Source organism: Cotesia typhae, unplaced genomic scaffold, assembly GCF_013202065.1.
Source record: "Cotesia typhae breed Kobodo isofemale line unplaced genomic scaffold, CoteBio_Ctyphae contig_23, whole genome shotgun sequence".
Lineage (NCBI taxonomy): Eukaryota > Metazoa > Arthropoda > Insecta > Hymenoptera > Braconidae > Cotesia > Cotesia typhae.
In genome coordinates, this window is record NW_027423729.1 from 184,848 (window position 1) to 197,706 (window position 12,859).

General features: G+C 27.9%; 3 protein-coding genes across 6 annotated transcripts; all 3 read left to right on the forward strand.

Annotated features, from left to right (window-relative positions):
* Nucleotides 1-739: 739 nt before the first annotated feature.
* Nucleotides 740-2,604, forward strand: LOC141524837 (uncharacterized). 2 transcript variants are annotated; one of them, XM_074238952.1, is made up of 5 exons: nucleotides 740-878; nucleotides 997-1,218; nucleotides 1,310-1,397; nucleotides 1,489-1,719; nucleotides 1,814-2,604. In XM_074238952.1, exons 2-5 carry the CDS (start codon nucleotides 1,004-1,006, stop codon nucleotides 1,925-1,927), a joined length of 648 nt encoding a protein of 215 aa, XP_074095053.1. In that variant the 5' UTR covers nucleotides 740-878; nucleotides 997-1,003; the 3' UTR covers nucleotides 1,928-2,604. The 2 variants fall into 2 exon arrangements, with proteins under 2 accessions (XP_074095053.1, XP_074095054.1); XM_074238953.1 differs by having other exon boundaries at nucleotides 1,859-2,604.
* Nucleotides 2,605-2,767: 163 nt separating this feature from the next.
* Nucleotides 2,768-5,395, forward strand: LOC141524836 (uncharacterized). Its single transcript, XM_074238951.1, has 6 exons — nucleotides 2,768-3,772; nucleotides 3,862-4,080; nucleotides 4,169-4,558; nucleotides 4,634-4,764; nucleotides 4,895-5,101; nucleotides 5,300-5,395. Exons 1-5 carry the CDS (start codon nucleotides 3,665-3,667, stop codon nucleotides 4,998-5,000), a joined length of 954 nt encoding a protein of 317 aa, XP_074095052.1. The 5' UTR covers nucleotides 2,768-3,664; the 3' UTR covers nucleotides 5,001-5,101; nucleotides 5,300-5,395.
* A 5,768-nt stretch (nucleotides 5,396-11,163) lies between these two features.
* LOC141524839 (dynein light chain Tctex-type 5-A) lies at nucleotides 11,164-12,792 on the forward strand. Of its 3 annotated transcripts, none has more exons than XM_074238955.1 (5): nucleotides 11,179-11,237; nucleotides 11,347-11,418; nucleotides 11,606-11,740; nucleotides 11,851-12,044; nucleotides 12,108-12,788. In XM_074238955.1, the coding sequence occupies exons 3-5, from the start codon at nucleotides 11,690-11,692 to the stop codon at nucleotides 12,271-12,273; spliced, it is 411 nt and encodes a 136-aa protein (XP_074095056.1). In that variant the 5' UTR covers nucleotides 11,179-11,237; nucleotides 11,347-11,418; nucleotides 11,606-11,689; the 3' UTR covers nucleotides 12,274-12,788. The 3 variants fall into 3 exon arrangements, with proteins under 3 accessions (XP_074095055.1, XP_074095056.1, XP_074095057.1); XM_074238956.1 differs by having other exon boundaries at nucleotides 11,205-11,237; nucleotides 11,725-11,740; nucleotides 12,108-12,792; XM_074238954.1 differs by lacking the exon at nucleotides 11,606-11,740 and having other exon boundaries at nucleotides 11,164-11,237.
* Nucleotides 12,793-12,859: the final 67 nt, after the last annotated feature.

The window sequence follows — 12,859 nt, forward strand, 5'->3', positions numbered from 1 at the left end:
AATAATAATAACTAATTAATTCACAATTAAATTATTGAAGGTAAGTAATCACTGCCTGCTGAAGTATATTAAATTATTTTTTTACAATTAATTTCGTTTTCTTTTTCTTCTTATCAATGATTATATTGTGTTTTTCTCATATTCTTCTTTCAGCTGTCAACGATTACTAATTAAACGAATTTGAATCTCTGTTCATAACTATTCCGCATTCATCATAATTATCACATTTAACTTAACGTGTATATCAATTATAACTCATTTTATTCAATTTTTTCTTCTTTATCATACCAATAAAACAGTTTTCAGGGCATAGATGACAGTAGTGAATTAATTCTATACAAATATAAGTCATCGTTTCCTGTAAAATTTTAAATAAAAATATTATTTTATAAACTTGAAATTTCATCCCCTAAAATTTCATGAATAAAAAAATCGATTAACTCATAAACTGCAATTGTCAATAATTTTTTTTTTTTTTTTTTTTTTTAAACAAAGAAATTTAATTAATTTCATAAAGTTATAACACGAATAAAATTGTATAAATAATTTATTAGAATTATCTTAAACTTGATACTAAATTTTGTAATTATAAATAATAATAATTACTGCTGAAAATTTTTATAATTCTGTATGTTTATAAATAATATAAAATATACTATATATATATATATATATATATATATATATATATATACTTGAGTTGCACTGTGTATATAGTATACCTTCGATCAATAATTTGTGAAACTCGTAAATCTTTGGGCTGACAATTCATATTTAGAATTGTGAATAAAACGATATGGGTTGTTGATTAAAAACTATTTTTTAACATAAAATTATTGATCATCTAACTTTGTGAACCGTTTTTTGTCAACCTAAATGTAAGTAACGTAATAAATATTTCGAAAAGTCAATTAAATAGTTATTAAGTATAAAAGACTCAGTATTTTTATTTTATATAATTATTAATTATAAATTATTTAAATAAATTAAAATCAGACTGAAGATGAGTTTATTGGAAGATTGTTGGAAAGAAGCAACTGAAAGTTTTAATACAGCTGTATGCGATACCTGGTTAGCTCGCTTACAAGAAGCATATTCTGATGAAAAAAGAACGTACCATAATTTGGATTCCTTACTGCAAAAGTTGGATCATTTTTTCAAAGTGAAAGATCATTTAAAAAATCCTAAAGCTATACTTTTGGCTGTATTTTTCCAAAAGTAAGTCAAAAGTCATCAAAAATAGTTTTATTTTTTATTAATAATGTCGATTTAAAATTTTAATTTATCCGAATGATTTTTTCTTAAACAGTTTTGAATATGATCCAAAAGCTCTTGATGAAGAAAATCGCAACTCTGAACACTTTATTGAATTTGCAGATCAAGCTGAAATACCTCAAGTAAATTTATACATACATTAGATATACTTATATTATTATTATTATTATTATTATTATTATTATTATTCATATTATTATTTTGATATTTTAGGATGACGAAATCCGAAATGAAACGTGTGCACTTCTTAAAGCAATTGCAATTCATAGTACTGAAGAACATAAAATAGGAGGTGCCTTCGGTAGCGATGATGCTCATTATTTATTAGATTTAGATATGGCCATCTTAGGCTCAAGTCCCGAAGTTTATTTGGAATATAGAGAAAAAATACGTGGAGAATATTCTTTTCTCAGTGAGCCAATGTATACAGCATTGAGATTGAAGGTAAATTAATATCTCAAGTCGATGTACATCTTTATACTTAATTATTTTTTTTTTTTTTTTTTTTTTTTTTTAATTTGATTTTTCATTAAATTAGGTACTACAAAATTTTTTACAAATACCAAATATTTTTGCCACTAAGGAATTCCGCTTGAAGTTCGAAGAGCAAGCAAGACAAAATATTCAAACTGAAGTGGAACTTTTATCCTGAAGTTAATAATATAGTATAAATATACTGCTATTTATATAAGTAATTGCGCAGGATTTGTGAATTTTAATTATTTTATGAAATATATTTACTTGTATTTTAAAATGTCTTTTACATATTTTACAAGTGTCAAAGAATTATCAGTTTTTTTTTTTTTTTTTCTTCTTTATTCTTAATCTTTCTTTTTAAATGTTTATTGTAAAATTTACAAAGTAGTAGAATGAAAAATTTCTTAATTAAAAGAGTAATGTTAAAAAAAAAAAAAGTTAAAAACTATTGAAAAATTATGTTTCTTTTGTTTAAAGCACCGTTTACATATTATTGGTATAATTTGTACTCAAATGTTCTTAAAAGAAATTAGGATCACTAATTTCTTAGAGTATTAAAAACTATTCTCAAAAATTTGCAGGCAAATTATAGAGAATTACAATAATTTTGTTTTTATCTATAAAATTATAAGATTATTTGACATAATAAACGTGTATTTAGTAATAATAAATATTAGAGCACAATAAAGTAATGGTTGTGAAATTATTTCCTTTAAATGCAAAGGATTTTAATATAAAAGTTGTTACAAATAATCCAACAATGAAAAATCTCACTGATTGTATTCTGAGTGAAGTTGATTGTTTGAAAAGAGTAATTGTAAAATAAAATAGTAAAGATTGGATTGAAATAAATTATGTATATTAAATGTTTTAATTAAGTAGATTTTTATATTAAAATGAAATTTTTTATTTTTACTTAATTCTATCCACACCAGAGAAGCAAATAAATATTATAATTTTATCAACAAAAAATATTAATCAGATGAAAAGCTTTTCAAAAAGAAAATTTTGAAAAATAGTTTTTTTTTTTTTTTTTTTTTTTTTTTAAAGCTTTCCAAGTGTGTACAATCGATATCTATATCATCATAAATGACATATTAATCAAGAAGTTGAATTTTAATAAAACGAAGATTATGGATAGAAATTTGAAGCTTTCATTTATCGCTTCCTGGCGTGACAGCTATGTAACATGCGAGTAAAACGATTTGAAAATGTGTTAAAAAATAGATTACATGAATGTTTCCTTACTTATTGTAGAAAGACTATATAGAAATAATCGATTTTTACTGCATGAATATGTTAAAATAAAATTCTGATCTTTATCCTCGTTTTCCTTTAGAAAAAAATTTACACTAGTTTCACTATTTTTATATAGCTCATATAAATATTGATTAATATTTTTTAGGTGTTCAAAATAGAGCATAATTGACTTATAATACTAAAACAAAAAGATGGGTGGCAGCAACACGTAATAATACAATATAAAATTTTGACGCGTGTCAGTTGATTTTGTGAAACATATTACATGCAAGTTATTTAGGTAAACGAGGGTGAATAATTCTCTGGCGTCTTCTTCTCTTTCTGACTCTCCAATAGTTTAAATCTAGAATCCAGAAGGCTCGTGACTCACGAAGGTGCTGGTAGCTTCGATTAAATCGCGCTTATCATGGCCACGGAGCTTAGATAGAAGGAGAACGATCGGCATAGGCCGTTGTATGCTATGAATTGTCCGCTGAAAAAGTGGCATAATTTCAGTGTCTATTTTTACCACCAGGACGGCAGTAATATCGTTGCGATCCCCCTGACGTCACAAAATATTTTTATATAGCTGTATGAAAATATACACATCAAGTAAATTTATTTATTGAAAAATTGAGTATTATTAAAATTACTGAAAAAAGAGTGATTAAAAATGGTTAAAATTTGTGCGGTAAATAATTGTGTGAGTGGTAGGAAAGCGGAGAGAAATAAAAGAAAACAATTAAAGAAACGTCAAACGGCATTATTCAAAGTTCCAAAAGTATGTGACATAACCTTATTAGATAATATATATATGTAAATATAAGAAGTCAATCAAGTAATAATATCTCTTATTATTTAATAATTTAGTGTCCTAGAAAATTCCAAGAATGGCAATCAGCATTGTCACAAACACTTACTGGAAATAGTTTTATTTGTGAACTCCATTTCAAAGATAAAGACGTTATTAAAGAAGACAAAATCAACTTGCCTGATGGGAGTGTTTATAGATCACCTAGGATCAAATGTGATTTAGCATTGGGTGCTGTCCCAAAATCAACAAATATTTTGGCGGGTGAAAGTAAAGAGGTAAGAATAGAGTCATTATAATAATAATAATACCAGTAAAAAATAATTATAGTTTAACGAGGAAATAAAAATAAAAAATTAACTTCAGATACATCAAAATGCTGAAAAAAATAAATTTGTACAAAATGAAAACAGTGAAGAGACGATTACTGATGAATCTTTGAATTGTGATCGTATGGGAAACGAATTTGTACCTGAACAACAAATTCTAATTGATACTTCTGATGTTCACAATAATGTAGATGATATAGTTGAAGATCAAACCTCCACAAATGGTTTTAATATTGATCCCGATGAAAACTCAAGCACGTTTTCTTTAAAGATAATTATAAATATGTTGAAAGATAAAGCCCTGCCATTTAATTGGAGTCGGTCCAGGACATTCGACGATGATACAAATATAATTCTGTTTCATATCGATAGTGTTTTAATGAAAGTGAAATTGAAAATTGTGATTAGTACCGATTTTACTATCATGGTAAGAAAAATTACATTTAGTTATAGCAAGATTTTAGATATTGTATGTCCTACTAATGAACGCATTTCTTTACAGATCACTGTTGTAGAAACAGGAATTTCTGTAATCTATGAACATCCAATATCATCTGTGACTGATTTTTGGAGTTTATTAAGGACAATTGGGAAATCACAATTTTGCAGTGGCTCTGGATTTCTTCAAAAAAAGTATTTAAGTTCATTTCATTTGTTCACAGTTATAAACGAAATAAATTTGCACGTTAATTTTATTTGTATATAAATGTACGTAATTGACATAATTACCATTATTATAATATTTATCTTTTTTGGAAAATAGATGTTCGGATAAATGCTACGGAATTTTAGATCCACATGAAGAATATAAACGTTATAAAATAGAAAGGAGATGTTTAAATTGCCGAAATTTGCGTAAAAATTATTAAATTCTAAAAGGAAAAATAATTGTGACAAAAATAAACGCTACATGACAATGAAACGTAAACTACAATCGAAATCAAAACGACTTCATCGCTTGCAAAGGAAGGTAATAAAATCAAATAATGACTCTGAACTAATACCTAAAAATATTTCGGTGAATGTTTTTTCGCTTCTTTTCTTAACTTTATTTGTTGTTGCACAAATTTTAATTTAAATTATACTCATTACTGTAAATGTGTAAAAATGTTAGTTTCTTAGTATTATAATATTTTTAAAACAATTTTATAATTGTATTACTACACAGAATGTTGAATTAAGAAATGAGATAGAAGGGTTATGAGGCCAGTGCGCTATGGTCAAAGAACAAATATTAGAAGAAGAAATATCTCATTTACCGGAAGCTCAAAAGAAGCTGTTCGTGCTTGCTTTCAAGCAGCCAAAGTTAAAAACAAAAACAGCGACGTTACACTATTGAATGGGTGTATGAGTGTTTGATGGTACGAATAAAAGGCCCTACTGTATATGAAAAACTTCGTACTCGCCAAATCTTACCTTTGCCGTGTAAAGATACACTAAATAAGTATATAAGCAAGTTAGATAGTGCTTTTGGTTTCCCTAAGGCAATATTTGATACCTTACGATTAAAAGCTTCCCGTATGCCTGAATGTAACAGAAGGGGTATACATCATTTCATTCATATAACTACAAACTTTTCTTTTACTAACGCTTTTTTATAGTAGGTATTAACAAACGAAAGCTTAATATTCCGTATAAGTATATACTTCTGAAGGGAAATATTTTAGAATATATTTCAGAAAGAACAATTTTAATTTGAAGAATATTTATCTGCAAGTACTAAAATATGGAAAATTAACAATATTTTATATTTTTAATTTTTTGCATCTTTCCCATTATTATCCTAGATTGTAATATAAATATCATTGATAACCATACAGCTACTGTTCTGAACGCAATTGAATTAACATGGGCGTAGTTTTTCGCTTTCTTCGTGGGTTTCGGATCGTAATTATATCTGTAAATATATATTTTATACATTTCTTTTAGGTACTCTGTTATTAGATGAAATTGCATTAAGTGAGGCGGTTAAATTGAACACTAAAAGTATGGAGTTTAATGGGTTCGTCAATCTTGGTGAATACACTCCAGATAGTTTAATTAATGAAAGAGCGGATCATGCACTAGTATTCATGTTTCAACCGTTTCAAGGTCAGTGGGTGCAGGTGTTAGGATACTTTTTAAGCAAGACAGCAGTTACTAAGGAAGTTCTGCATAAATTGATTATTGATTGTGTCATTCAATTGGAGAACAGTGGGCTGAACGTTGATGTTATAACTTCAGACGGTGCTCAATGGAATCGTGGAGTTTGGAAAATTTTTGGGATCGAGGACCAAAAATTTAGTTGCACGCACCCGTATGATACTTCTAGACGATTGTGGTTCATGTCTGACTTCCCACACCTGCTTAAATGCTTTCGAACCAAAATTATGGAGGGGTCAAGTTTCTGGGTAAATTGTATTATACACATATATACTATCTTCTATTTTATATATAATTCCAGTTTAGCGATGTTTTCCGGAATAAACTTCAAATGCACCAAACAGATAAAAATTTATTGTTTTATCTGTATTTTATTTCAATTGCAGAAACTTGATAGTCTATACTTATCAGAATTTAAATAATTCGAGAGACGCAGGTAGATATATGTTGGCCCGATGTACCGATTCCATTTCTTGCTTAAAGTTAAAAATCTCTTGACTGAATAAAATAATTTATACAGCAAAAAGATTTTGTAAAAAGAAGGAAATTTCTTCAGTTGAAAACTTCACTTGACAAAAGAAAATTATCTTCAGACAAATAAATTTTTGCTTAGAATTCGGAAGACTTCAGTCTTTCAAACATTTTCTTGACTGAAATAAATTTTTTTTCCCGTGTACAGCTTTATTTCTTGTTAGGATTATTTTAATTCATTCAACTTTTATACAGCAGTGTAAATAAAAAATTTTATTTTTTTTTACTCAAGACGCCTGATGGAATGGTGAGGAAAAGCCACTGGGAAGCTTTACTGAAATACGAAAACCATTTGAAAGCTAATTTGAAGGTTGCTTATAAATTAACACCTGAGCATTTAAATCCAGAGGGTTATCAGAAAATGAACGTCCGCTTAGCTGAAGAGGTATTTAATATATTTCATAAAATGCTTTCAATTATTTCATACAGCTCGATTGCTTGAAACAGTACTTAGTTCATTGTTTATTTGTAACTTGAAAATTTTCTTTTTTAATTTTATATTTAATTTTTTTAACTGTACATTTTACTTTTTTCAGCTTTTCTCAAAATCCGTAAGAGTTGCAATGCTAACGTTCAAGAATAATTGTTACGATTTGAATGATTGTGAGGCTACAGTAAAATTTATGGAAAGAGTTGATAATCTCATTAAAGCGATGAGTTCTCGAACCCCTGTTAACGCTTTACGTCCTGAAGAATGTCCTATGCAGAAGGTATCAAAATTATAATGAATAAAAATCGATTTTAAATTTTCAGTACAATCACAATCAAATACGAATTTGAAATAGGATCAGCATACCAGCGAACCTGAGATTTCTGCGAATCATCAAATTTTTTTTCAGCTGAATCAATTAATCAATCAATGGATCAATCAATTAATCAATTAATCAATCAATCAATCGATCTATAAATTAATGGCTTTTTCGTAATTAGATTCAAAGTAAGTAATAGAAACTGGAAGAACTTAAAGAAGGCGATGTTCATATAAATTTGCAACACTCTCTAAAAATGTTATTGTTGAATACTATTATATATTTATTGCGTAAGACAAAACAGAAACGTGCTACGCACGCAATAAATTAACCAAATGTAATCAGTCAGTTCCCTCCGACGGATTACATTACTTTCATTATTATAACCGCATGCTTCTATTCAGTTTCATTGATTGTTAGTCGCAAAAATCTTTTTATCTTGCAATCATACCACAGTCTGTCTTTTTCAATACATTTCTTTCTTATTATTATCATACAAAGAATCGTAAGCCAAGATAAAGAAATTCTAGAACTAAGAAAATTTTATGGGTTTAAGTAAATTTTTTTTCGCTTAACAATTTTTCTTCTGAGCTGTAACTAATGAATGTCTTCAAAAAAATGTTCTGGAGTCTAGTTTTTCTTCTTGTTTCGAGTAAACCTTTCTTGTGTGCCTTCTTATCCCATGTTTTTTTAACAGTTATTAGATAAACTATTTTCATATTATAGGTAATCACGGACTTTGATGTATATTTGAGGGATTGGGAAGCAAAAGCCTGTGAAGAAAAGCAGAAGTATAGAAAAAATAAGAAGCAATCGACTGATAACACTGAAATTCTGGAAGATTTTAATTTTGCAATTACCACAAGTACTTTAACAGGATTGAAGATAACATTGGGAGGAACGCTTGAACTGATAAATTTCTTACATGAGGAATGTCATTTTGATTATTTAATGACAGCTCGCTTAAATCAAGATAAGTTAGAAGTAAGTAAAATAAAAAATATTCGCTACGTTTACTTCATTTAATTGCCATTTAGTGATCGGTCTGAATTTCCCGGTGTCTCCTTTGGGAAGTAGGTAAACTTGGTGCTCTGTCCAGGACTCAGGATAATTCTGTTATTCGATGAGGTATTTAAAGTAGCCGAGAATTTGCAATGTTATAGTTTCAGGTAGACGCTTCATTATGTCGTCACCGATTTGATTGAGATTAGGCCTGGTCCCTGATTTGCTCCGCAAAATAGCTGAGTTTCATTCTGTTTGAGAGATCGTGAAGTTTTCCGATGGGGGTTCTGCGGTGGTATCAGAGTCTTATCTAATGAATCGTTGTGCTATGGAGTCATAACATTTTATTTGGCTCTTTTGGCAATCAGCTTTTATAAAGTTTCGTTTTTTCAGGTCGACTGTGCGTTCTTGGTTTGGTCGAACATACGAGGACGTCAATCTTCGGTTCTTGAAGGCTTTAAATTTCCTTCAAATCATGATTAAGGGTGCATTTTCGTTGAGAGTGGTTGTGTATTCTTGCCAAGTTTTTTGCAAAAGTTTATATCGTGGTACATTTTTTTTGTGCTATTGTATGTTCTGCATCTTCCATTGGTTCAATGTTACTTGGTTCAGTATTAGGTTTTTAACTTGTTTGGAGTTAATGCTTTTTTGGCTGCCTGTGTCGTGTATTTTATTCCGTTTGTCATCGTTGTTGTTTGTTGTATTGCTGCTTTGATTATTTTTATCTACTTAGTTGGAGTTGTCGTTGGTCCACCCAGTGTGAAACTCCTTCAAACGATTCGAAGGTTCCAGAACCAATTTGGTACACTGATCTGGAGTATCTTTCTTTGATTATTTCTAGCATTTTTTCGCAGATTCCGATGTTGTTCAGTGTGTCAAGAAGTTTCTCTCAGCATTAACTATAATTAAGCATTAAGTTCATTTTGTAGAACATCAAAATTACATAAAAAATTACGATTTTAAATAAATTATCGTTCATAGTAACGATTGTTAATTATTAATACGATCATTTGCGGATATTTATTAGGATTGACGATTTAAAACATTATTATCAGAAACTTACATTTTATATTATACTCAGTGTCAAAAATTTCATAACTTCTGAATATTTATTATTTAAAATATTTGAAATTTTTATTTACATCTTTTTTCATTGTATTATTATTTACAGCAATTCTTTGGCATTGTCAGGAGCGCTTGCGGGTGTAACGAACATCCCGATCCAATCCTATTTGGTCAAGTTTTTAGGCTACTTTGCTCATATTCATTGGTTACTCCACTTAAAGGATCAAACGTTACTGCTGTAGAATTGTTACAATCTTTAATGGAAACTAAAGAGTCATTGCTAATAACCAAAGATAAGAAATTGAAGTGGTTGGAAAAAAATTGATACAATTATTGAAGATGGATTTTGTGAAGAGGATAGTAATATAAATCTAAATGTAAGTGTTGCTGAACGACCTTTCGAAAATTTGGTGGATGAAAGCAGTGAAGAAGAACCTGATCATCCAGAGTTGAACGGTGATATTACAAATTCGAGTTCTAGTGGTGATCATTTACGAGAAGATTTCAATAATACGAACGTAAGCGTAGCTGAACAACCGTTCGAAACTTTATTGGATGAAAGCAGTGAAGAAGAACTTGATCACCGGGATCCACATTTACATCATGATTACGATGTCCCACACACAAGTACATATGTTATAGCATATATTGCTGGCTATGTCACCAGGAAAATGCAACGTTTCTCCCGGTGCTTTGATTGCTTAAGTAGTCTGGAGTCTGATGAATTTTCAGATCGTAATACAGTCATTGATGCGATGGGTGATTCTTGTAAACGTCCCAGTGAAAATTTATATAAATTAATTGAACGCCTAGAAAATATCGTATTACAAGTTGTTGGGACGAAAACTGTTAAAATGAATACGATGAGTCAAATCTTGGATAAAATAGCCGAAGAAAAATTACTTCCATATGTAGGCTGCGAAGAACATCGATTAAGCTTAATGAAGAAATTATTAAATTATTTTATTACTATAAGAGGACATTTTTAGCTAATTCAATAAATCGTAATTATACAAATAGAAAAAGTAAGAGCAAGAAGCTCAGAAAAATTTCGAAATTAATATAAAAACAATTTTCATTAGTTGCATTTGTCCGTCAAAATTATTATTTTTAAATATGTAAATAAATAAATTGTTATTTTTTTATAAGGTGATATTTTCATAAGAATTTAACCTTCCTGCAATTTCCTGCTTTATTCCCGTTCTATATAATTAGTAACACAATAATACAGTTTTCATTTTTGAAAAATCTTATTCTAATATCGTCATTTTTATAGTACTAACGCAATTAAAATTAATTTTCCGTATATTTTTAATATATAATCAAATTTTTATATTAAAATTTTCGTCACCGTATAATTTACTTCATCCAATTATTTTCTTAATTATGTATTAATCTATTTTTCGTGAAATTTTCAATTTTTTATTTGCATAAAATAAATAAAACCTTCGTTTCATAAATAATCACCCGCTAAATTTAAATTGGGGATCGCTGCGATTGCAGCGCACTCTGCAATAAAACTTTATTTTCTCAATATTCTGTAGACATTTTTATACATGACGATCGTTCTCCTTTTATCTAAGCTCCGTGATCATGGCTATCAGTTTTTGGAAATGCGTAAGTCCTTTTGCTTTTATTTTTAATATTAAATTATCCTAATTAAAGTTAAAAAAATTTAACTATTTTTTCTAATTAATTACAAATAATAATAATTAATTTATTGTAGTTGGAAAAAAAATCAAGTCGAGCTAAACTTCGACAATGTTCTTCAAATGTCCAAAAAAAATCAGCTGTTGAGGTAAGAAAGACATTATAATTTAAAATTTTTTACCAATTAAAATAAATAATTTATTTAAAAATTTATGTTATTCGGAAATTGAAAATTAAACGAATCGCGCGCTTTTTAAAATAAATAACAACTACATATGTAATCGGTGTCACAGTATAGTAAAAATCGATCGATTTAACCACAGTTCGGTTTTCAGGTTTATAAATTAACATAATTAAACAAATTTATAATAATTTTGTAATATTATTTTCGATTACTTTATTAACAACGTACATCTGTGATGCCGACAACTTTTGAATCATCTGGACGAAATAGCATTGATTATGATCAGGTTTGATGCTTTCATACTCATTAGAGATTTGATATTAAATTCAATTTTCAGTTTTTAATTTTTTATTTTTTTGATATAAACATTAAAATTATATTATTGTCTATTGACAGAGTCCAAAGTATCATAACTCATTTCGTCTCGATGCTTATCAGCCATTCAGAATTGATCCAGTGGATCTGATAGTTAAAACAGTCATGGAATATCGTTTTGAAGACATAACTTATGATATCAATACAATACCGCCTTTATGCAGTCAAGTAGCTGCGGAAATTAGAAAAAAAATTATGAATTTGCATTTTGATAGGTATGTATTTAATATTATTTATTTATTTATTTTAATTAAATCCAAAAATCATTATTTCTTTAGGTATAAAATTATCGTATTTGTGACAATAGTAGAAAAAACAAGTCAATCGATAGACTCTGTCTGTGGCTTTTTATGGGATGTTGAGAAAGATAATTATTCTACTTATACTTTTGAAAATCAATCTTTTTTTGCTTATTGTTTTGTTGGTGGTATTTATCACGAATAAATGTCTATTTACAAATCATACTTTTAACAATCACCGAAATTTAATAGAAAATCACTTGTCAAAAATAGATTTAATTGTTAATTATTTAATAATTATAATAGGTTTTATATAATAAATTTTTAATGTCATTTTTCATTAAAAATAAATATTTGTTATTAGCAATGAAAGATATATCTTTTATGTTTTCGACTTAACTTTAGATTTTTTGCAGAAATAAAAATTACAATACAAAAAGAGTACAGATTTAATAACTTAAAATTTTAGATTATGTTTATAATCAAAAAATTTATGTACAATTATAGTTCTTCAATATCAATTAATGTTAAATCTGCTGTTTTTTAAATAATTATACATTTTAATGTTATTGAAATCTTTAATAAAAATAAACATTTTCAGAAAAATCAATCATTGGTGTATTTATTCACGCACATATTTTTAGACCGAATAATCATAGTAACACAGTCGTAAGGAGAATTAATCATATTCTCAAAAATTTATCGTCTGACCAAATTTAGTTTTCACTACTTGATTAAAAATGATACCCGGGTCATATTAAAAAAAAAAAAAAAAAAAAAAAAAAAAAAAA